This window comes from Phyllostomus discolor, chromosome 1 (genome assembly GCF_004126475.2).
Source record: "Phyllostomus discolor isolate MPI-MPIP mPhyDis1 chromosome 1, mPhyDis1.pri.v3, whole genome shotgun sequence".
Lineage (NCBI taxonomy): Eukaryota > Metazoa > Chordata > Mammalia > Chiroptera > Phyllostomidae > Phyllostomus > Phyllostomus discolor.
This window is the reverse complement of record NC_040903.2, coordinates 57,991,894-58,016,782: the sequence shown is the minus strand read 5'-3', so window position 1 is coordinate 58,016,782 and position 24,889 is coordinate 57,991,894. Positions and strand designations below refer to the sequence as shown.

The window sequence follows — 24,889 nt, the reverse complement described above, 5'->3', positions numbered from 1 at the left end:
TTAAAAAATAGCATCTCCCTAACTTCCCCCAAAAAGAACACTTTAACTTCTGACTTCTGTTGTTTCTGATGAAATATTACTCTCATTATTTCTTCCTCTATATGTAGTGGGTTTTCATCCCCTTGGCTACATTTAAGCTTTGTTTGTTTGTTTGTTTCTTTATTACTGGTTTTAAGAAATTCGATTGTAATGTCCTTTGCTATGGTGGTGTATTTCTTTTTTTACTTTATTTTATTTTATTTGCTGTTCAAGTAGTTTTCTGTCTTTTACTCCCATCCCAGCCCACCCACCCAGCCCTCTCCACATCCCTCCCATTTCCACACCCCCTAGTTTTTGTCCATATGTCCTTTATACTTGTTCCTGTAAACCCTTCCCCTTTTCCCTGGAAATTGCCCTGAAATTCCCTCCCCTCTTCCCTCTGGTCACTGTCAGCCTGTTCTCTATTTCAGTGTCTTTGGTTATATTTTGCTTGTTTCTTTGTTTTGTTATTTAGGTTCCTGTTAAAGGTGAGATCATATGGTATTTGTATTTTACCGCCTGGCTTATTTCACTTAACATAATGCTTTCCAGTTCCATCCATGGTGTCACAAAGGGTAGGAGCTCCTTCTTTTTCTGCTGCATAGAATTCCATTGTGTAAATGTACTATAGTTTTTTGATCCATTCATTTACTAATGGGCATCTAGGTTGCTTCCAGCACTTGGCTATTGTAAATTGTGCTGCTATGAACATTGGGGTGCATAGGTTCTTTTGGATTGGTGTTTCAGGGTTCTTAGGATATAATCCCAGCAGTGGAATTGCTGGGTCAAAGGCAGATCCAGTTTTAGTTTTCTGAGGAAATACCATACTGTTTTCCATAGTGGTTATACCAGTCTGCAGTCCCACCAACAGTACACTTTACAGTAAACTAGGGTTCCCATTTCTCCACAACCTCTCCAGCACTTGTTTGTTGCTTTGTTTATGATGGCCATTCTGACTGGTGTGAAGTGGTATCTCATTGTGGTTTTGATTTGCATCTCTCTGATAGCTAGCAATATCGAGCATCTTTTCATGTATCTCTGGATCCTTTGTATGTCTTCCTTGGAGAAGTGTATGTTCAAGTCCTTTGCCCATTTTTTAATTGGGTTGCTTGTCTTCTTAGAGTGGAGTCATGTAAGTTATTTATATATTTTTGAGATTAAACCCTTGTCTGAGGTATCATTGGCAAATATGTTTTCCCATATGGTTGGTTCTCTTTTTATTTTAATACTGTTTTCTTTAGCTATGCAGAAGCTTTTTATTATGATGAGGTCCCATTTGTTTATTTTTTCCTTTATGTCCTTTGCTCTAGGGGACATATCAGTAAAAATGTTTCTGTGTGAAATATCTGAGTTTGTCCTGCCTATGCTCTCCTCTAGGACTTTAATGGTGTCACGGCTTATATTTGAAGCTTTTATCCATCTTGAGTTTATTTTTGTGTATGGTGTAAATTGATGCTTGAGTTTCTTCTTTTTTGTTGTTTTTTTTGGGGGGGTTTTTTTGCATGTAGCTGTCCAGTTCTCCCAACACCATTTGTTGAAGAGGCTATTTTTACTCCATTTTATGTTGTTGCCCCATTTGTTGAATATTAATTGACCATAGAGACTTGGGTTTATTTCTGGGCTCTCTGTTCTGTTCCATTGGTCCGTGTGTCTGTTTTTATGCCAGTACCAGGCTGTTTTGATTACAGTGACCTTGTAATACAGTTTGGTATCAGGTATTGTGATCCCTCCTACTTTACTCTTCTTTCTCAAAATATTAGCAGCTATTTGGGGTCATCTATGGTTCCATATAAATTTTTGAAGTGTTTCCTCTATGTCTGTGAAATATGCCATTGGTACTTTAATAGGTATTGCACTGAATCTGTAAATTGCTTTGGGTAGTATGAACATTTTGAGGACATTAATTCTTCCAATCCATGAACATGGTATATCTTTCCATTTGTTTGTGTCTTCCTTGATTTCTTCCTTCAGTGTTGTGTAGTTTTCTGAATACTGTCTTTTACCTCTTTGTTTAGTTTTATTACTGGGTATTTTGATTTTCTTTTTGCTATGTTGAATGGGATTTTTTTTTTATTTCTACTTCTGTTGTTTCATTGTTGGTATACAAAAATGCTTTTGATTTTTGGATATTGACTTTGTATCTCGCTGTTTTGCCAAATTCATTTATTAGGTCGAGCAGTTTCTTAGCAGAGTCTATAGGGTTTTCTATGTACACTATCATGTCATCTGCAAACAATGCCAGTTTTGTTTCCCCCTTTCCAATTTGAATGCCTTGTATTTCCTTTTCTTGTCTGATCGCGGTGGCTAAAACTTCCAATACTATACTGAATAGCAGTGGTGAAAGTGGACAACCTTGTCTTGTTCCTGATTTTAGTACAAAAGATTTTAGTTTTTTCCCATTGAGTATGATGTTGGCTGTAGGTCTCTCATATATGGCCTTTATTATGTTGAGGAATGCTCCCTCTATTCCCACTTTGCTGAGTGTTTTTATCATAAATGGGTGCTGTACATTTCAAATGCTTTTTTCTGCATCTATTGATATGATTGTGTGATTTTTGTCTTTGCTTTTGTTTATGTGATATATTACATTTACTCATTTGCAAGTATTGTACCATCCTTGCATCCCTGGAATGAATCCCACTTGCTCATGGTGTATGATCTTTTTAATGTATTGTTGTATGCAGTTTGCCAATATTTTGCTGAGGATTTTAATGTCTATGTTTATCAGCAATATTGGCCTGAAGTTTTCTTTCTTTGTTGTGTCTTTATCTGGTTTTGGGATTAGGATGATGCTGGCTTCATAAAAAGAGTTTGCGAATCTTCCATCATTTTGGATTATTTTGGAGTAGTCTGTGAAGGATGGGCGTTCGTTAACTCTTCCTTAAATGCTTTGTAGAATCCTCCTGTGAAACCACCTGGTCCAGGGCTTCTGTGTGTCGGGAGTTTTTTGATTACTGCTTCAATTTCATCTGCTGTTATTGGTCTGTTCAGGCTTTCTGCTGCTTCTTCATTGAGTTTTGGAAGATTATATTTTTCTAGAAATTTGTCCATTTCACCTAGGTTTTCAAATTTCTTGGCATACAGTTCTTTGTAGTTATTTCTTACAATCCTTTGTATTTTTGTGGTAGCATTTGTAATATCTCCTCTTTCATTTCTGACTGTGTTTATTTTGGTCCTCTCTCTTTTTTTTCTTGATGAGCCTGCTTAATGGCTTGTCAATTTTGTTTACCTTTTCAAAGAACCAGCTCCTGGATTCATTGACCCTTAGAATTGTTTCTTTAGTCTCTATGTTATTTAACTCTGCTCTGATCTTGGTTATTTTCTTCCTTCTACTTGCTCTGGACTGTCTTTGTTGTTGTTCCTTGAGTTCTTGCAGACATAGGGTTAGGTTGTTTGTTTGAAATGTTTCTATCTTTTTTAGGTAGGTCTGTATCTCTATTAACTTCTCTCTCAGGACTGCCTTCGCTGTGTCCCATAAGTTTTGGGTTATTGTGAGTTCACCTTTGTTTGTTTCCAGAAACTTTTTGATTTCTTCCCCAATTTCATTCTTGACCCATTCATTGTTTAATAGCAGGTTATCCAATCTCCATGATTTTGAGTGTTTGGGTTTTTTTTTTTCCCTTGGAGTTGTTTTCTACTTCAGTCCCTTGTGATCAGAGAAAATGCTTGGTATGATTTAAATTTTCTTGACTTTCTTGAGGCTTGTTTTGTGTCCTATCATGTGGCCTATCTTTGAAAATGTTCCATGTGCATTTGAAAAGAATGTGTACTTCACTTCTTTGGGATGAAGAGCTCTATATATTTCAGTTAGGTCCATTTCATCTAGGGTATTGTTCAATGCCACAATATCTTTGTTGATATTTTGTTTGGAAGATCTGTCCATTTTTGACAATGGGGTGTTAAAATCCCTACTGTAATTGTGTTGCTGTCAATATCTTCCCTGTAATCCTCTAAGATTTTCTTCATGTATTTGGTTACGCCTATATTGGGTACATATATATTTACAATATTTATGTCTTCTTGGTGGATTCTTCCCTTGAGTATTATGAATTGACCTTCTGGGTCTCTCTTTATGGCCCATTTTTGAAGTCTATTTTGTCTGATATGAGTATTGCTACCCTGGCTTTTTTTTTCCTGTCTGTTCGCTTGGAAAATTTGTTTCCAGCCCTCCACTTTCAGTCTGTGTAGGTCTTTTGTCCTGAGGTGGGTCTCTTGTAGGCAGCATATGTGGGAATCATGCTTTCTTATCCATTCAGTTATTCTATGTCTTTTGAATGGAGCATTTAATCCATTTACATTTAAGGTTATTATTGATAGGTACTTATTCATTGCCATTTTCACACCTGTGTTCCCCCCCCCCCCCTTCCTTCCTTTCCTTAAAGCAGTGCCCTTAGCATGTCTTGCAGAGCTGGTTTGATGGAGGTGTATTCTTTTAGACTTCTTTTGTCTGGGAATCTCCTTATTTGACCTTCTATCTTTAATGAGAGCGTTGCTGGGTAAAGTAGCCTTGGTTGCAGGCCTCTGGTTCTCATTACTTGGAACATTTCTTGTCATTCTCTTCTGGCTTGGAGCATTTCCATTTGAGAAGTCAGCTGCTAACCTTATCGGGACTCCCTTGTACGTTCACTTCCTGTTTCTCCCTTGCTGCCTTTAAGATTCTCTTTTTGGTTTGAAATTTTGCCATTTTAATTATGATGTATCTTGAAGTGGACTTCTTTGTATTCCTCTTGATTGGGACTCTCTGTGTTTCTTGGATTTGTTTGACTTTTTGTCTCTTCAAATTAGGAAAATTTTCCATCATTACTTTTTCAAATAGGTTTTCTATCCCTTGCTCTTCTTCTTCTCCTTCCGGTATCCCTATTATATGGATATTATTATGTTTCATATTGTCTTGCATTTCTCTTAATCCCTCTTCATTTTTTCTGAGCCTCTTTTCCTTTTCTTGCTCTTTTTGAGTGTTTTTTTCCTACTTTGTCTTCTAGCTCACTGATCCAATCTTCTGCTTCATCGATCCTGTTTTTGATTCCTTCTGCTCTGTTCTTCAGTTCAGATACTGTATTCTTCCTTTTGTCCCTTGTTGATAGTTTCTATTTCCTTTTTCATGTTGATATAGTTTGCAGTGAGTTCACTGTAGTTTCCCTGTAGTTTCTGGTAATTCACTGTGAGCTCATTGAGCTTCCTAATAACCATTGCTTCAAACTCAGTATCTGATAGTTGAGTTGCCTCTATTTCATTTGGCATTCTTTGTGAGGCTTCCTCCTTTCCTTTCACTTGGGGATTGTTTCTTTGTCTTCCCATTGTTTGTGAGACACTTCTTGTTAGCCTCAGCTTCTTAAATTGATCTGTTCTGGTTCCCTGGGTTTATGGTGTGAACTTCTGTGGTAGAATACCTGTGAGATTCAGTGGTGCATCTCCTCGATCTTCTGATCTCACTGTCTTGGGCTGTAGTTTCCATTGGCTCTTTGTTTGTCTTTGGGTTTTGATTGTTGTTGGGTCTTTCTTTCATGTGTCCTTCCCTCCAGCTGGTTAACTGAGGAGGACAGAGTGACCACCACCTCTTGTATTTTGTTATGCTGGTGAGAGCAGGTTGTGTCAAAGCTGGTTCTTCTGTGTGTACTAGGTTTCGAGGATTCTCTCTTGCTGTTGTGTTCAGTTGTTTGTTCTGGGTAATTTCTCCACTATTTAGTTGTATTTCCAGATAGGTCTTGGGTTGAGTTTAGTGTGGCTTCCACTCCCTCCTTCACCTTCTTCTGTTGTTATCTGTTGGTGGTTCCTTTGTTGTTGGGTTTCCTCTTCCAGCAGATATCCTGGTGTTCCACCAACAGCTTCCACCAATTTTTTTTTTGTGATCAGTTGGAGGGGTAAGGCAAAATGGTTTAAGACAGTAAGAGAGTATTCTATGATATTTACAGTAGCAGCCAGTAGAGAAGAGATAGGAGATCCTTTGGCTATGTATAGTGTTAACCGTGGTCTTCCAGCCAACTAGTCACTTTTTAGAAAGGATGGAAAGAAGAGAAGACTCTTGTTGGGGAAGGAAGAATTGTGAGTTGGATCTAGAAAGCAGTGAAGTTGTGGGAGGTCAGAATCTGAGGTAAGGTGAGAGTAAAGGATAGTAAATAGGTGTAGTGTGTAAGAGAATAGAGTTAACCACTACAGTAATAGAGTTCAGGAAAACTTATAGTGAGCTAAGATCTGGGTGGGGTGTTGTGTAGTATTTACAACTATATGGAACAGCTATTATTCACAATAATATTAGGGCAACAATCATATGACAGAATCTATGGGATCTGGATAACAAGAATAGGGAGTATAGGACCTTGAGCAGTGTGCTAATAGAACATAAGTGAAGCGAAGGACAGTAAATTAGCAAAACGCTATGAATGAGAGAACAGGGGAAACCTGTCATATGATACAATATAACCAGCCAAGCAAAGAAGACTAAACAGAAAGAAGGGGAATACAAAAATACTATGAAAATAAAAGATGTAAGAATAATGAAAAAATAATAATACAAATATGCAATAACTTGCAGGTTCTCTGTAATAGCAAAGTGAAATTTGTCTCACTGTCTCAGCTGTTGGTATGCCCCCTCTTTGGGTCCAACTCTGGTCTTTTCACAGTTCCAGGTTTTTTTGTCTCACATCTGGTTTTTCAATGTTGCTACAATTTTTGATCTCCTATTTTCATATATGCTGGGGTACTGTTGGCTGTTTGCTGTGTTCCTCTGTAGATCAGCTAGGTTTTTTTCCCATGTGTAGGTAGACGTGGAATCTGCTCCCCCCTACCTCAGTGCCATCTTCCTCATCTCTGGTGGTGTATTTCTTCTTTTCCTTCTCTTCCTCCTTCTTCTTCACGTGATTCTTGGATTTATGAATTTAAGGATTTCATTAAATTTGTGAAAATTTTGGCCATTATTCAAATATTTCTTCTGTTTACCCATTTCTCTCCTCTCCTTGGATTCCAATTACCCTTTTGTTAGGCTGCCTTATGCTCTTTACTGCTCACTGATTCTGTTTTCCTTTTATGTTTTTCCTCTGTTTCATTTTATATTGTTCTATTACTATGCTTTCAAATTCAACAATATTTTCTTCTGTAGTGTCTTGGATGCTCTTAATCGTATCACTAGTCTATTTTCACTTTAGACATGATATTCTTTATCTCTATAAATTAGATATAGGTCTCCCTGGTCAGGTGGCTCAGATGGTTAGAGAGAGCATCATCCTGTGTGTCAAAAGCTTGCAGGTTCCATTTCTGGCCAGGGCACATACCTAGGGTGTTGGTTCAATCCCTGGTCAGGGTGCCTAGGGAAGGCAACCAATCAGTGTTTCTCTTTCACATTGATGTTTCTCTCTCTCTCTCCCCCACCCCCTTCCTCTCTCTCTAAAATCAATAATTAAAAAATCCTAGGGGATCCAGTTGGTGTTGGAGTAGGTGGAAGCTACGCTAACGACTTACCAGGATAAAACTGGAATTACAACTAAATTATAGAAAAATCATCCTGAATAACCAACTTAAGACTACCTGGAGAGAAGCCTTATAACCAAGGACTTATAGAAGAAACTACAGCACCACCTCAAGGTTGGCAGGAGGTATAGAGGTGCTAGAGAGCTGGCTGGGTTTCCACGGGTGGCAGCTGAATTTCCAGAGGGATATTTCAGCAATTAAGAGGGTTCTTCTGAGAAGTATGGGGTTCGAGACACCAAGCCAGGCACCCCAGCCTGAAGTACCAGAACCAGGAAAGGTATCCACATAACATCTGGTTGTGAAAAGCAGCAGTGTGTTTTTCTACTCCAGGGAGAGATTGCTAGAGATGCAGCCACCTTCTTAAAAGACCAATGCACAAAATTTTGTTTGCAGGCACTTACCCAAGGCTCCACAAAAGTGAGGGCAGAGTAGACTAGAACCGTGTGAGGAGAATCTGGGGTTGGTGGCTCTGGGGAGGGAGCTGAAGGGACAACCACCAGGATCCCTGTGCTCAGTCATTCCCCATACTGCAGATGCCATCTTTCTCAGGCAGACCATTCCCCTCCTTGTGGCAATAGACTAGAAAAAGCAATAGCCCCATCCCCAGGAATGCCTTTCACCTCATCCTGTGGTGTTAAAGCTCTATGAAAGAGCATAGCTAAAGCCTCTTTGAATGACTAAGCCTAACAGACACACTACAGGCAAAAGGGGATATCTGGGTGCTTTGAGACTTTAGCTGACACTCCCAGGTCTGGTGCTGGTAAAAGCCAGCCTGGGTGTGCAGCTTGGTTCTTTTAGCATGTGCCCAGGCCTAGCAGAGGTAGCCACAAACTACGAATCACTGACAGATCCAAATAGGTTGCCTAGGGTTAGTCACAGGCAGCACTGGACATAGGTCTGAACCATTGTCTTTGCAGCTCTACTTAATACATAGAAACAAACAAAAAGAGGAAGCCAAATGGGAAGACAAAGAAACAGGTACCAAATGAAAGAACAAGAGAATTCTTCAGAAAAGCTAAATGAAATGAATATAAGTGATTTATCATATATAGAGTTCAAAGTAATGATTATAAGGATGCTCAACAGTATGAAAAAAAATACACAGAAACCATAAAAAAGTACCAGTCAGAAATACAGTGCAATATGTGAAATAAATAATACACTGGAAGGAATAAAGAATAGGTTAGATGAAGCAGAGGACTGAATCACTGATTTGGAAGACAAGGTAGAAAAAAAACTCACTGAGTCAGAGCAGCAAATATAAAACATTTTTAAAATGAGGATAGTTTAAGGGACCTTTGGGACAACATGAAGTGTAATAACATCCACATCATATGGATACCAGAAGAGGGGAGAGAACAAGGGATTGAGAATCTATTTGAAGAAACAATGACTAGAAACTTTCATAACATAGTAAAATAAAAAGACACACACGTTCAGGAATCACATAGATTCCAAACAAAGACCTGAAAAGGCTCACACCAAGACATCATTAAAATAGCAAAGCTTAAAGACAAGGAGAGAATTAAAGATGCAAGAGAAAAGCAGGTAGTTAGCTACAAGGAAACTCCCACAAGAATGTCATCTGATTTTTCAACAGAAACATTTTAGGACAGAAAGGAATATCATAAAATATTCAAAGTGATGAAAAGCAAGGACCTACAACCAAGGCTATTTTAACCCAGCAAGGTTATCATTTAAAACTGAAGGAAAATTAAAGAGCTACCCAGATATGAAAAAGCTAAAGAAGTCTGTTACCACCAAACCAGTATTGCAACAAATATTAAAGGGCTTGCTTGAAGAAAGAGAAGAAGAGGAGGGGAACAACAATAAAGGAAAAACAGTTTAAAAATAAAATGCTAATAAATATATATCTATCAATAATCACTTTAAATGTAAATGCCTTAAACATGCCAATCAAAAGATATAGGGTAGCAGAATATATAAGAAAATAAGGTGCTGTCTTCAAGAGACCCACCTCAGAATGAATGATACATACAGACTAAAAAAGTAAAGGGATGAAAAAAGACATTTCATGCAAATGGAAAGAAAAATAAAGTTGGGGTAGCAGTACTTGTATCAAAGAAAATAGACTATAAAATCAATGCTACAGTAAAAGACAAAGAAGGACACTACATAATGATAAAGCAAATAATCCAACAGGAGGATATAAACCTTGTAAACATGAATAAAACCAACATAGGAGCACCTGCATATTTAAAGCAAATCTTGATAGACATAAAGGGAGAGATCATCAGTAATGGAGTCATGGTAGTAGGGTATATTAACACACCATTAACATCAATGGACTGGTTTTCTAGACCAAAAAATCAACAAAGAACAGCAGTCTTAATGACACACTAGATCACATGGATTTAATTGATATCTTCAGAGCATTTCACCCCAAAGCAGCAGAATATACATACCTTTCAAGCACACGTCGGGTATTTTCTAGGATGGACCACATCTTAGGATATAAAAGAAGTCTCAAGAAATTTAAGAAGACTGAAATCATATCAAGCATCATGGTATGCTTGACCATATCATGACCATAATACTATGACCATAATACTATGAAACTAGAAATCAATCACAAGAAGTATTATGGTCATAATCTGACCATAATACTATGAAACTAGAAATCAATCACACACAAGAAGAAAAATGAAAAAATACACAAAGATGTAGACAATCACTAAATAACATGTCAGTAAACAACTAATGGATGAACAATGAGATCAAGAAATCAAAAGATAACTTAAAACAAATGAAAATGAGACAACAACTCAAAATCTGCAGACACAGGGTAAGTAGTCTTAAGAAGGAAATTCATAGCATTACAAGCCTATATGAAGGAAAAGCTTAAATAAACAATCTAAATTTATGCTTAAAAGAACTAGAAAAAGAACAACAAACAAAACCCAAAGTAGAAGAGAGGGAATAATATAGATCAGAGTAGAAAAAAATAAAACAGAGTGTAAAAAATAGTACGAAAGATCAATGAGCCCCAAAGCTGATTATTTGGAAAGATAAACAAGATTGACAACCTTTAACCAGACTCATCAAGAAAATAAAAGTGAGGACCCAAATAAATAAAACCAGAAATGAAAGAGAAGTAATGACTGACACTAAAGAAATACAAATGATTGTAAGAAAATATTATGAACAATTATATGTAAACAAATGGGACAACCTGGGTAAAAATGGATAAATTCCTGGAAACTTAAAATCTTCCAAAACTAAATCAGAAAGAATAACAGGTTCTTAGTAGAGAAATTACTAGTGAAATTGAAGCAGTAATAAAAAAACTCCCAGCAAAATAAAAATCCTGCACAAGAAGGCTACACAGGTGAATTTTACCAAAAATGCCAAGAATACCTCTCCTCAAACTATTCCAAAAAATTCAAGAAGTAGGAAGATGTGCAACCTATTTCATGAGGCAGGCATTATCGTAATTCCAAAATCAGATGAAGATTCTAAAAAGAGAGAAAATTATAGGCCGAATTTCTGATGAACATAGATGCTAAAATCCTCAACAAAATATTAGCAAACTGAATACAGCAAAACATCAAAAGTATCATACACCATGATCAAGTGGGATTTATTTTGGGAATGTATGGTTGGTATAATATTGGCAAATCAATAAATGTGATATACTACATAAATATAATGAGGGATGAAAACCACATGATCATATCCATAGATGCAGAGAAAACATGTGATTAAATTTAGCACCCATCTATGATAAAAACTCTCAGCAAATTGAGAATAGAGGAACAGTCCTGGGTGGTGTAGCTCAGTGGATTGAGCACTGGCCTGCGAACCCAAGGGATGCCAGTTTGATTCCCAGTCAGAGCATGTGCCTGGGTTGCAGGACAGGTCAGGTCCCCAGTGGGGGCCGCATGACAGGCAACCACAGATTGATGTTTCTCTTCCTCTCTTTCTTCCTCCCTTCCCTTCTGTCTAAAATAAATAAATTAAATCTAAAAAAAATAGAGGTAACATAACTCAACATAATAAAGGCCATATATGACAAACCCACTGCCAGCATTATAGTCAATAGGCAAAAACTACAAGCATTCCCCTTAAGATCAGAAACTAGACAAGGATACCACTTCCACCTCTCTTATTCAACATAGTACTGGAAGTCCTAGCCACAGCAATCAAACAAGAAGAAATAAAAGGCATCCAAATTGGAAAAGAAGATGTAAAACTGTCTTTATTTGCAGATGACATGACACTGTACAGAGAGAACCCCAAAGATTACATTAAGAAACTACCAGAACTGATAAGTGAATTCAGCAAACTACCAGGATACAAAATTGATATCCAGAAATCAGAGGCATTTATATATGCCAGGGAAATTAAGAATATAATCCTATTCACAATTGCTTCAAAAACAATAAAATATCTAGGAATTAATTTAACCAGGGATGTAAAAGACCTTTACTTGGACAAGTATAAGATACTGAAGAAAGAAATTAAAGAAGATACATATAAGTGGAAGTACATACCATATTCATGGATAGGAAGAATTAACATCATTAAAATGTCAATACTACCCAAACCATTATGGATTCAATGCAATTCCTGCAAGGAATGCATATTCCTTGCATTCAAGGAATGACATATTTCACAGACATATTTCATAGAACTAAAACAAATATTTTATATGGAAGGAACCACAAACAACCCTGAATAGCAACAGTGATCTTGAGAGAGAACAAAGTTGGAGAAATCATGCTACCCAATATCAAACTATACTATAAGGCTATAGAAATCAAAACACCCTTGGGTACTGGCATAAAAACAGACACATAGATCAATGGAACAGAATAGAGAGGCCAGAATTAAGCACATGCCTTTACAGTCAATAAGAGGAGCCAAAAACATACAATGGGCTAAAGATAGTTTACTCAATAAACGCTGTTGGGAAAATTGGACAGATATGTGCAGAAAAATGAAACTAGACCACCTTTTTACACCACACACAAGAATAAATTCAAAATGGATCAAACACTTAAATGTTAGGCCCAAAACCATAAAAATCATAGAATAAAGCATAGGCAGTAAAACCTCGGGCATTGCTTATAGCAATATTGTTCTGATATATCTCCTCAGGTAAGGGAAACAAAAGAAAAAACAAATGAGACTTCATCAAACTAAAATGTTTTGGTACGGCAAAGGAAACCATCAACAAAATGACAAGACAACCCACAGAATGGAAGAACATATTCACCAATACATCTGATAAGAGGTTAATATCCAAAATTTCGACCATCTTATACAACTCAACACCATAAAAACAAACAACTGAATTTAAAAAATGGGCAAACTACCTGAATAGACACTTCCACAAAGAGGACATACAAATGGCCAATAGAAATATGGTAATAAGATGTTCAATGTCACTAAGTAACAGAGAATGGCAAATTAAAACCACAGTGGGATATCAACTCATACCTTTCTGAATGTCTATCGTCAATAAATCAAAAAACAACAAGTGCTTGTGAGGATGTGGAGAAAGAGGAACCCTTTTGCACTGTTGGTGGGAATGCAAATTTGTGCAGCCACTGTGGAAAACAATAGAGTTTCCTCAAAAAATTAAAAATGGCACTTCTGGTCAAGATGGCGATGTAGGCAGATATGGCTCACCTATTCACACAACCACATCAAAATTACAAGTAAAATATAGAACAACCATCACTCAGAGCCATCAAAAATAGACTTGAATGGAAGTCTGACAACTATGGAATTAAAGAAACTACATACATCAAGACTGGTAGGAGGGGTGCAGACACAGTATGGGCTCACCCACTTTCAGTGGATAAAAATTTGGGAGAGATATCTTGGGACCGAGGAGTCCCAACCCCACACCAGGCCCCACAGCCCAGGGTTCCAGTGCCAGAAAAGTCCCCACAACTTCTGGCTGCAATACCAGCAGGGATTGAGTTTGTGGAATAAACTTCTGGAGCCCCAAGCAGTTCCTCTTAAAGAACCCACACATGGACTCACCTACTCAGACTCATTTCCTCTGAGCTCCAGCAGTAGAGTAGCAGTTTGAAACACACCAGTGGCATAAAGGTGGAACTGAAGTGTCTGGTATCCAGGTAAGCAGAGGCCATTGTCCCTTTTCTGGACCCTCCCCCCCACCCCTCATCCCCCACACACAGAACCGAGAAGCTGGTACAATATTTGTGACTCCATCAACCCGATTAACACTGTTTGACCGGTCTTGGAAGTCCCCAGAGACTCTACCCCACACAATTTATTGGCCCACCCAAGCTGCTTTTCCATATGAATGGTGGGGCTTGGCTTATTCTTCACAACTTCCTAAATCCTCTAAAATAAGCAACAGCTGGCCTCAGTGAGCCTCAGGCCTGGCACTAGCAGCAGCCAACCTAGATTCATAGCCAGGCTTCACCTGGGAACCTCTAACTCCAGCACAAGTAGCAGCCATCTCAGATTGCTTATAGCTAAGGCAGGGTTGTCTCAGGCAAAACACAGGTGGGGGCTGACCTAGGCCTCCACCACCTGGGAAACCCCAGGGCCTGTAGCAGACAGCTACAGACCAAATTAGAGTACCACCACCCTGCCCCTGCATAGCTGATCCTCCATGGAGGGTACAGGTTGGTGGTAAGTAGTCACAGCCAATCCTTGCAGCTGACTAGCCTGGGTAAATCCCTCCCATTAATCTGCCAACAATCAAAGCTTGAGGAGAAAAGGAGGGTGTAGTTGGCCCACATGAAGTGTGCACCACAAGTACCCAGCTTGGGTGATATAGGAGGCTGTGCCACTGCACCCTACAGGGCACCTACTACATTAGCCCACACTACCAAGACACAGAATTAAAGCAGCTCTACTTAATACATAGAAACAAACACAAAGACATGAAAAGCAGGGACCTATAGTCAAAATTGTTCTACCCAGAAAAACTATCATTTAGAATCCAAGGTCAGAAAAAGAGCTTCTAAGACAAGAAAAAACTAAAGGAGTTCACTACACCAAACCATTACTATATGAAATGTTAAAGGGACTTAAGAAAAAGATCAAAACTATGAACAATAAAATGGCAAAAAACACATATCAATCAACAATTTAAAAAAACAAACTAAGCAAACAAGAACAGAGACAGAATCATGAATACATAGAACGTTTTGATGGTTGCCGGATGGGAGTTGGTTATAGGGGAATAGGTGATGACGTGAGGGGATTAATAAGTACAAATAGGTAGTTACAGGATAGCTATGGGGATTAAAGTGCAGTATAGGAAGTGGTGTAGCTAAAGAACTTATACAAATGACCCATGGGCAGGAACAATGGTGGAGAGATTACCTGAGGGGGTGCTGGGTGGAGGGTGGCAAATGGGGAAAAAAATCAAGATAACTGTAATAGTATGATCAATAAAATATAATTAAAAAATTAAAAATTGAACGGCCTTATGATCTAGTGATTCCACTCTGGGAATTTAAAGAAACAAACCCAAAACACTCATTTGAAAGAATATATGCACCCCTATATTCATTGCAGCATTATTTATAATCACCAAGATTTAGAAGCAAAATGTCCATTAGTAGATGACTGGATAAAACAGGTATTGTACATTTACACAACGGAATACTGTTCAGCTATAAAAAAGAAGAGATTTTACCCTTTGCAACAGCATGGATGGATCTGGAGAACATTATGCTAAGTGAAATAAGCCAATCAGAGAAAAGACAAAGGCCATATGATTATACTCATATGTGGAATCTAAGAAAGAAATTGAACTGACAAGCAAAATAAAGACAGACTCATAGGTAGAGATCAGGCTGACAGCTCTGTGGGAGGGGAGAAATTTGAGGGTTGGAGAGACTGAGCAAAAAATAAAAAGAACTCATGGACACAAACAGTGTGGTCATTGAGAGGTATAAAGGTGGTTGGCTGTGACCGAAGGTATGAGGGGGGATAAAGGTAATGGAAAATATAATAAAAAATAAAATATTTAAAAAATATCCTGCCCTGGCTGGTGTGGCTCAGTTGGAGGTCATGGGTTTGATTCTTGGTGAGAGTACATACCCAGGTTGTGGGTTCTATCCCCTGTTGTGCTGCATATGAGAAGGCAACCATTGGAGTATCTCTCACATTGATGTTTCTTTCTCTCTCTCCCTTTACCCCTTCTTCTCACTCTAAAAGCAGCGAAAACCATCCTCGGGTGAGGGTGAGGATTACAATTTTTTTTTTAAAAATTCATAAATAATATATGAGTTGTCTGGAAAAAGTCCAGCCAGTGTTAATATAATGAGAATGGTTTGTATGACATCGATGTAACCTGGCAGCCAAGGAAAGTACACTGGAATGCCCACGTGTGAACAATGATGAATTCACTCTACTAATCAGTAGGGCCTATAGACACCACTGAGTGAGCATGTGTACTGTGTAGCCATTCCATTCAAAATTACTGAATGAGTAGAACAATGAAACTGCATCCAATTTTGCATTAAGCTTGAACATTCCCCCACAGAAGCTATTCAGATGATTCAGAAGGCCACAGCTATGGGCAACTGGTGACTGGCAGCTTCATCACAACAACCCGCCCACTCATGCATCATGCCTGGTGCAAAGTTTTTTGGCAATATATCAAATCACCCAGGGGACTCTGCCCCCTTATAGTCCAGATTTGGCGCCCTGTGACTTCTTGCTTTTCCCAAAACTAAAATCACCTTTGAAAGGAAAGAGATTTCAGATGATAAGATTCAGGAAAATACGACAGCAGCTGATGGTGATTGGGAGAACTGTGTGAGGTTCCAAGGTGTCTACTTTGAAGGGGACTGAGGTATCATTGTCCTGTGTACAAAGCTTCTTGTATATTCTTCAACAAATGTCTCTGTTTTTCATATTACATGGCTGAATACTTTCTTGAAAGACCTCATATATATCCTTGGGTGAGGATTCAAAAATAAAAAATTAAATTTGGGTCTTTTAAAAAATTCTTCTATTTCTCTTTGTATTTTGCTCATTTTCCTCCTCAACTTTTTTGAATATATGAATATTTAAAGTGGTGGTTTTCATATCCTTGTCTATTAATTCTCTCATTGATGTCAATTCTTTGTCTGTATTGACTGATTTTTCTCTCCATTATGTATTGTATTTCTGGGTCCAGAAGAGCTTTAGTCTAGTTCTAATTTGGTTCCACTATGGAGGCAATATACTTCTCAGTGCACTACTCAATGCCCTGTGTCTTAGGTGTTTCCACCCTCGCTGGTGGGAATATGAACTTTATTTGGCTCTGCTGCCTTCTGTTGCTTAATTCTCTGGCTTCAGTAGTTTCATCGCAGACATGTACTGTTAACCAAAGACTTTGGGGAAATCATCTTGCATCTCTCCCCACCCCCCAACCTATGTAGTTCTCACCTCTCCCTGTGATGTGTGCTATAAACTCTACATGCCTTGTCTTGACCCTCTTGAACTCTAAACTCTCTTTGATGCAAGAAAACTGCCAGGTTTTGTTTAAATTCCTCTTCTTTGGGCTTTGGCCTATAAATTACCTCTAGAGAGTATGTTGAGGCAATTGTAGGGCTTGTTTCCCTTATCTTAGGATGACTTCTCTGTGCTGCCTATTGCCCAGTGTCTGAAAACCATTGTTTTACATATATACTTTTCTGGTGTTTTAGTTGTTTAAGGTGAGAGGTTAAATTCCATCCTTGATTGGAAGCAGAAGTTCAGCTAAACCACTTTTAACAACTTGTATTTTCTTTGTACTTATGTGGATAAGTTTGTTTGAAGAAACATAAAATTGTTTCTTGCTTTTAAGGGCCTTTCATCAATCTTGAACTCAGTGGCTAGGAATCAATAATGGTCCACATTGAATGAACTCATTAGATACCATCAGGAAATAAGATTCAATCCAAACCAACGCCTTGAGACTCCCTTGAAAGTTGGAATTGGTAGACACGATCTTTTGATTAATAAAAAATTTCTTTGGAATAAAAATGTGTATACTTTCACAACCTTTTAATTTGCAATCTTGTAATTCAATACATTAGTTTGTGTGAGCTCAAAGCTAACCCGTCTGTTATAGAAAATAAGATATTCTATTCTATACAAATAATTTATTTTTCTAATTATAAAAAATAAAATATAAATGAAACTAATACAATGTTAATGATATCTTAATTTTAAAAAAATGAATAAAAAGCTAGATTCTTTCTGCCTCCTCAATTCATTTCCCAGGATTTAGTTTTCTGTATTTCTATTTATGTATGAATTATAACTTTATTTTTAAAATATAATATAATGTGTTATTTTTCCATCTACTAATACTTTCTTTCCAATAACTACATTTTATTCATTTTCTGGATGGTGTGGCTTTATTATAAAGATCTAGGAAATTACTTCATTAGACAACTGGCCATACAGTCTCCTTTTAATTAGATATTAGCTACAGATTAATGATTTTAAAACTAAAATGGTCATCTTCAATAAACATACCATACTTGCATTTATTTTATTGCCAATAATCACCATATAGTAAGTCATATCAAGTCTCTAGATACACATTTTAAAGCAGTTTTCTTAAAGAGCACACAGAAAAATATTGACCCAAAGTTGCAACAGTTTGATAATGCTTGATTGAGATTTTTTCCCCTAATGGGTTAGATGGGCATCTGGTTAACTGCTAAAAAAAAAAAAAGTCAGGCCAATAGTATTGCAGTGTTTATTGTGTAGAACTTTGGGACCTAGACTATATTATAAAGCCCTCTAAATTATCTCTTGAAGAAAATTCTGTCTATGTACAGGATACACCTTTAGTCTACCTAAAGACATTGAAATGACAGTCTTCAATTCAGCTTCATGACTGCATTAAGTAATTCAATTTCCACAAATGGATGTCAATTCTACTCCTAGCTTGGCTGGTTGTCAAAACTATGCTCTGCACTTGGCTGTCAACACATGTATGTGTCAATGAGTACAATTCTCATTGCTGCTCAATAGTTAGTGAAAGCTGTTGAGAGAAATAATAAATATAGTAGAGTAGCAAGACAATATGTAGTTAATATATTCATTTAGATCTGTGCTGGACAATATAGTAGTTACCAGCCACATATGGATATTGAACATTTGAAATGTGGCCATGCTATATGCTTAAATCAGCATTTTGGGTATATGGGTTAAATAAAATATATCATTAAAATAATTTTACATGTTTTTCTCAAACTTTTAAGTGTGGCTATTAGAAAATTAAAAATTACATATGTGGTTCACATTTTATTGGGCAGTGCTGTCTAGAAATCAGAAAAATCAGTCCTTGAATTAAATAATATAGTCATAGAGGTACATACCCAAATCACATCATACAATGCCTATAAAGTGCTTTCATTAAGTTATGGCTTGGCATGAGGCCACTGGTCTATAATGAGAGCAGTATTACACCTATGGAACTTATTGTACTTAATTGCAAAGTGTGGCTAAAATCTTTATTCATTATATTAAACACATTGTCTCTCTTCTCTATGATCTATGGAGGAAGTCTAGTTCTGGCTTCATACTGAGAATAGTTCTCAGCTATTGCTTTGCTGTTGTCTTATGGGAAACATAAGACAATATGATGTCGAGTGTAAGTGATCTTTAGAGGATCATGGTGAGAATCTTTCTTCCTTTGTGGGTTACCCAGTTTCTAGTTTGGCTGAGTCAAATTTGTATCAGATTTTAAGCAAACATAATATACTTTAAAGCATACATTTCATGTACAAGAAAGTTCATGCTCATTTGTGGTATATTCTTACTTTTCTATCTTTGTTTTTATTTGCTTTGATATCCTTATTTTAAAAATCTTGTCGCATTATAATGTGATAATGTATAAATACTAAACAGTATCTGATACATGCTAAATTATCTGAAGACTAAAATGCATATGCTATTGAAGAAAAAGGTACTCTTACGATTTGTTTTAATTAGTTACTCAAGTTAAAAGGCAGTGTACAAACTGGCTAAAGTTATGTGCTTTAGTGTCAGACATATAATTCAGTCTTAGCTCTTGCTCATCCTAGCTGCCTCAATGTTCTGGGCCTGAGTTTCCCTTACATAAAACTGAGCTAATACTACTCATCTCATAGGGTTCTTGAGAAAATTAAATAAAATAATGATTGTGTAAAACACAATCACATTGTATTCCTGGCACATTGTAAACACTAATACATTGGACATATTATCATCATCATCATTATTATTATTATCATTGGATACTCATCTTGCTTACATGAAAAAGAAGTTTGACCTTTTACTTTATCTTACTTGTATGTTAGCAGAATAATCTTATTCTCTAAAAATGTTGCATCATGGTATATACATGATTATCACAAGAAACAGATGTAGACAGACATAATTTCCTGACTTATAATAAACAGATTCTCATACCACGATGTGTATGTTCTGTGCTTAAGATATTGAACCTTGTTCTGGAATGGAATAATCTTCTAAAAAAATGAACCTAACACAAAAGTTCACCTCATAAATTTATGAAATTATGAAATTTATTCATAAATTTCCCTGGCAATTAATTTTAAGAAATATTTTTGGCATATTTTCTCCTCAACATTTAAAGGTATATGTGAAATGCCAGAGAGATGTGTTAATATACCATGTTACATATAACCTATAGAAATCCAAATGAGAAGTAATAACCCACAATAAACAAACATTACATCAGTAAATGCAGATGGAAGCTGCAGTTCTTCTTCCTGACAAATCCTACTTGTGAATGCCCTTACCTTTATCCACATGTCTGAAGAAAAGAAAGTGCCTTTCCTCATTATCCCTTCCATTTCTAGTTTCCCAGACCTTCAATTTTTCTGCACTTTTTAGGTGAATATATTAATTATAGCACATCTTAAGTTGTATGTTTGCTTTTTCTGGTGATTTTAAAATCTATGTGAACTGTGAGGTTTATGTCTAGAATGAAAATATATAAGTATGAGAAGAGAACTTGGGTAAAAATAATTCAAGAGATGAAGAGAAGTGTTATTATTACGTAAATCTGTGGAGACTGGATAGCCAGATGAAAAATCTGAATAATGACTTCTAGCACTAATCATAAAACTGTCCAAGGCCATACATTGCAACAATGGGAATTTTAGCATAAAATTTCATTATGCTAAAAACAAAGATGGAATATTCTTGACTTTGAATATAAGTCCATTTAAAAGTGCTACTACTTTTCCCAATTGAATTATTGGCTATAATTAGTCAGTAAAGCAGATAAGAACCTCAGGAAAAAATTACTATGTCAGATAAGATTTCATAATAATCAAGATCTCAGATACATAATCAGACTTTAAACAGGAAAATGTTACAATCATTCAGAAAATGTATGTGTATGTATATATATTAAAATATACATAAATATATTTTAAAATGAAGGGCAGTCCAAGACAAATGAGAAGCTCTGAAAATGAAATTCTGACTACATGTCAAAATTACCCTAAAGAAACCCTAAAGGCATAAAAGAGAAATGACTACTGAGTGCTTATGACAGTAAATATTACCATTTTCAAAAAGCATGCATCCAAAAACTCTACACAGATAAGCCTGATGTCAATTTCAAAGAGCATTTAAAAATTTGTGGAGCAGCAACGATTGCATGAGCTATGTGGAATTTTAGGTCACTGAAATGAAGATCATTTTTTAAAAATATAAGATAATTGGACTCATAAATCAGGAAAATACCTTAGACATAATAATACATATCTCAGTGTTAGTAAAGCCTCTTATTAAATTCTTACTGATAAGGTAGAGAAATATGAACTGATGAATGGACGCTGTCCATTATTGGTGTCTACCTAGAAAAAAATATCTAGTAGCCTACTAAAGCGCAAAGTATTGTACTTGCCCTGTTTGATGATTGATAGAGATATAAGAGACGTTGGATTTACAAATGACACAAAGCTGGGAGCGATGATTAAGAGAGTGTGTGAAAGATTAAAAATTCAAAATTCCACAGATTAATGATGAGTTTAGATAAAAAAGAATCAGCTACACAACTGTAGGATGGGAGGGACCAAACAGTCATAATTCATGTGGAAATTTCAATGTGAGACAATGGTAGAACATGACTGTCAAAATGCTAATGGATGTATCAATATAAGTATTGTGTATCAAGGAAAGTAGATCATCACTCTATGGCTATTCAGACCAAACATGGAATATTATCTTAAACAAAAGGGAAAGAGAGAATGATCAGAGATGTCAAGTTGCTGGAATTACCAATAGAAGGGTCACAAATTTGGCAAAGATCTTAGAAATTACGAGTAACTAAAATTTTGAAACTGATTCATTTTCCATTGACTTTAACACTTTTACGTCTTAAGTCCCAGTTTTGGCCAAATGGAAAAGGTTGTCCTTCACCTTACTTTGGTTATATAATATCTATTTGGTAACAGACATCTGTCTCATTTAGTATCTACATCTCTCATTAGGGTTTTCGATAACATATGGTTTTATTGTTAATCAATGTTTTAATGTTATTTTTGTTCCCCAAGGGAACCAAACTCTGAGGTATAGGATATCACAGTAGAGCCAATTTTTGATTTCTTAAAAAAAAATCCAACTCTTTATGAAAGCTGGACAATCACCTTGCCAGTCTTGTAAAGAGCTGCAGTGAGCTTTTTTTTTAAAATTTTGATTTTGGAAAGGGGGAGAAGGAAATATCAATTTGTTGTTCCACTTATTTATACACTCATTGGTGATTCTTATATGCGCCTTGACTAGGGATTGAACTTGCAACCTTGGTGTATCAGGACAATGTTCTAATCAACTGAGCTATCTAGCCAGGGCTTATAGTGAGCTTTCCTGAAGCTGGGTTTATAACTCAGTAATACAAGTAAGCCTTGTATCTTAATATATTTCTTATGACTAATTCTTACTATCAGTAAGGAGATTGAGTCAGGGTAAGTTGTGTTAGTGTGGTAAGAAAGAATTGGTTAAATGTGTAATTATGCTCTGTTTTTATAAATTAGTAGTTGTGGGCTGACTCATTAACAGAAAGAGTTCTGTAGCACCATATTCCTTCAGAGTAAACTAAGGAGTTTGTGTAGTCATTCCAATATTCCCCAAGGACAATACTGTACACATTGTACGGGCTCAGTTAATGCTTGCCAAATGAAAAAGACTGTTCCCATAAAACTTCTTGAAAAAATCACCTAGATGCATAGTAAACCTTTTTTAATTTACCAGTGACAGAACACCTATCTAATAAAATATTTTACCATTCAAATTCAGTACTCTAGGGAAAAGACAATCTACCAGTGGGTTACAGAGAGAAGCTTTATCTTGTACAATACACAGGAATTTTGGACCAAAAGTCCATTCAGTAATAGTTATTTTGAACACTGCTCATAAACTCTGCAACTGTAGCACATCTTCTTTACATTCCCTTTTCCAATATCTACTAGATTTTGAGAAGTGAATGGAAAACAATGCAGCTACTGCTCTGATTAAAACTAAGATGCTCAGGCTTAAAAGGGAAGGATGCGCTCACCTACTGAAGATGTTACCCACACCAGGTAATTATCAGTAAAAAAAATGACCATTAGATATGAAAGGATCCATAAAGATTATTTAGTTTTACAGATCAGAAAACAAACTAAAATTAATCCATAATCCCAAAACCAATTTGTTGCAGCCTCTGTTGTTGTTTTTCCCTAGCCTAATGCTTTTAATGTGGTTTTGACTTGAATCAGGAAAAGGCAAAAGGTTAGTAACAGCAAAGTCCTAGGAGGAATGAGCTTTTCTCCACTACTTACCTTCTTTTCTCCTTATTGACTTAAATAAGTCCTAAGTCTCTACACAGGAAAGTAAATGAAGTGTATTTTATGATGATCTTTTTGAAATTTGGAGAATTTAAAAGGCCCTATCACCTATATAAACATTTTAAATCAATTACATATTTTTGGTTCTCTATCTATCCACTCTTCCTTCCATCTATTAGACCCATAAGAGACCTTAGAAACTATCTTGTCTGTTTTTGTTTGTTTGTTGCACTGAGCAAAAAACTGAGGCTCTGCCCAGGCAGAGTAGCTCAGTTGGTACAAGCGTCATCCAGATATGCCAAGGTTTCGGGTTGAATCCCTGGTGGAGGCACACACAAGAATCAACCAATGAATGCATCAATAAGTAGAACAATAAACTGATGTTTCTCTCTCTTTTAAAAAATATTAATAATAATAAATAGTAAAAATTGAGGCTCAGAAACAAACTAATTTACGTTTGACAATAATAGGGGAAAATGAGCACTAGCCCTTTGGACCAAAGCAGTCAGAAATAAAACAACAAACTCCTAAGACTAAATATCAAGTACCCCAACACAGGATAAAATTGTGATTTTTTTCTTTTCAACAATAAGAAACTTCACATATACCATATAAATTTCAAATGTCACATACCACATCATGTGCGAACAAACCAGATAAATTACAAAACAATTACATGCCATATTACAGGAGACTAACATAAAATGGCCCTCTAACAGCACTGGATTGCCCCCTCTGAATTTCGAGATTCTAAGTATCTAGATTTTGCAGACTTTTATTTAGGAAGTTATTATCCAAGGCTGCTTCATTAAGAAAAATCTATTTTTAATTTCTTTTTTAAAGTCATATGATGCTTTATTAATCCTGAAATAGAATAATCATTCCCCATTCTTTTTTCAAGTGATAATCCTGTATTACCTACATACCTAGGAGGCTGGGGAGGCTCCTTCCAGTCACTGGGTATGAGGTTATAAATGCTCTCAGAAGGGCATGTTGAATCCATGGCCACCAAATGACCCCTCAAAACTACTCAACTTTTTTTCTCAAAATACCAGTATCTCCGTCCCTTTCTTCACTGCTTCCCCTTTCCTTTCCTACTCTCTTGCCTTCTCAAGTAACTATGGTTTCTCTTTTCACGCAATTTCCCTTTGACCTCTTCTTAGCGGTCCTCTGTTGGGAAGATACCCTACTCCTCTTGGAGTTGCTTAGCGTTGTTGACCGTGAGCTTGCCATGGAAACAGTTACTAGGCAACAAGGAAGCGCCGCAAAGTACATTTCCTATCTTCTGTCCCCGCAGCACCTTCTTTTGCCTGGAAAGCTCAACCTGGAGATCACTGTTTGTATGTGCCTCTGGGAGTAATGGAGTGAAAAAAGGCATCCTGTTAACAATGTTGCTCTTTTCTGTCTCTATATTTGGAGAGAAAAAAGAACGCGAACGCAAACGCACGAGAAACGAAGCGGGTACAAAACGTCACAACAACGCTCTCCAGCGCTGGTCCTGATAAACGGCGAGGCGGAGCAAGCGAATGAGACCACGCTGACGCACGTTTAACATGGAGAGCCGGACGAGGAAGGGGAGGGATCCGGGGAGCTGGGAGGACTCGTAGGTGGAGCGCCCAACC

At 36.8% G+C, this 24,889-nt stretch overlaps 1 protein-coding gene across 1 annotated transcript in view; it reads right to left on the bottom strand.

Moving 5' to 3' along the window:
- ENKUR (enkurin, TRPC channel interacting protein) overlaps positions 1 to 24,772 on the bottom strand; it is a 47,867-nt gene extending 23,095 nt beyond the window's left edge. Inside the window, exon 1 of the mRNA XM_028507518.2 lies at positions 24,194 to 24,772. Within this exon, the coding sequence (XP_028363319.1) occupies positions 24,194 to 24,270 (77 nt within the window). The 5' untranslated portion in view covers positions 24,271 to 24,772. The remainder of the gene's footprint in view (positions 1 to 24,193) is intronic.
- Positions 24,773 to 24,889: the final 117 nt, after the last annotated feature.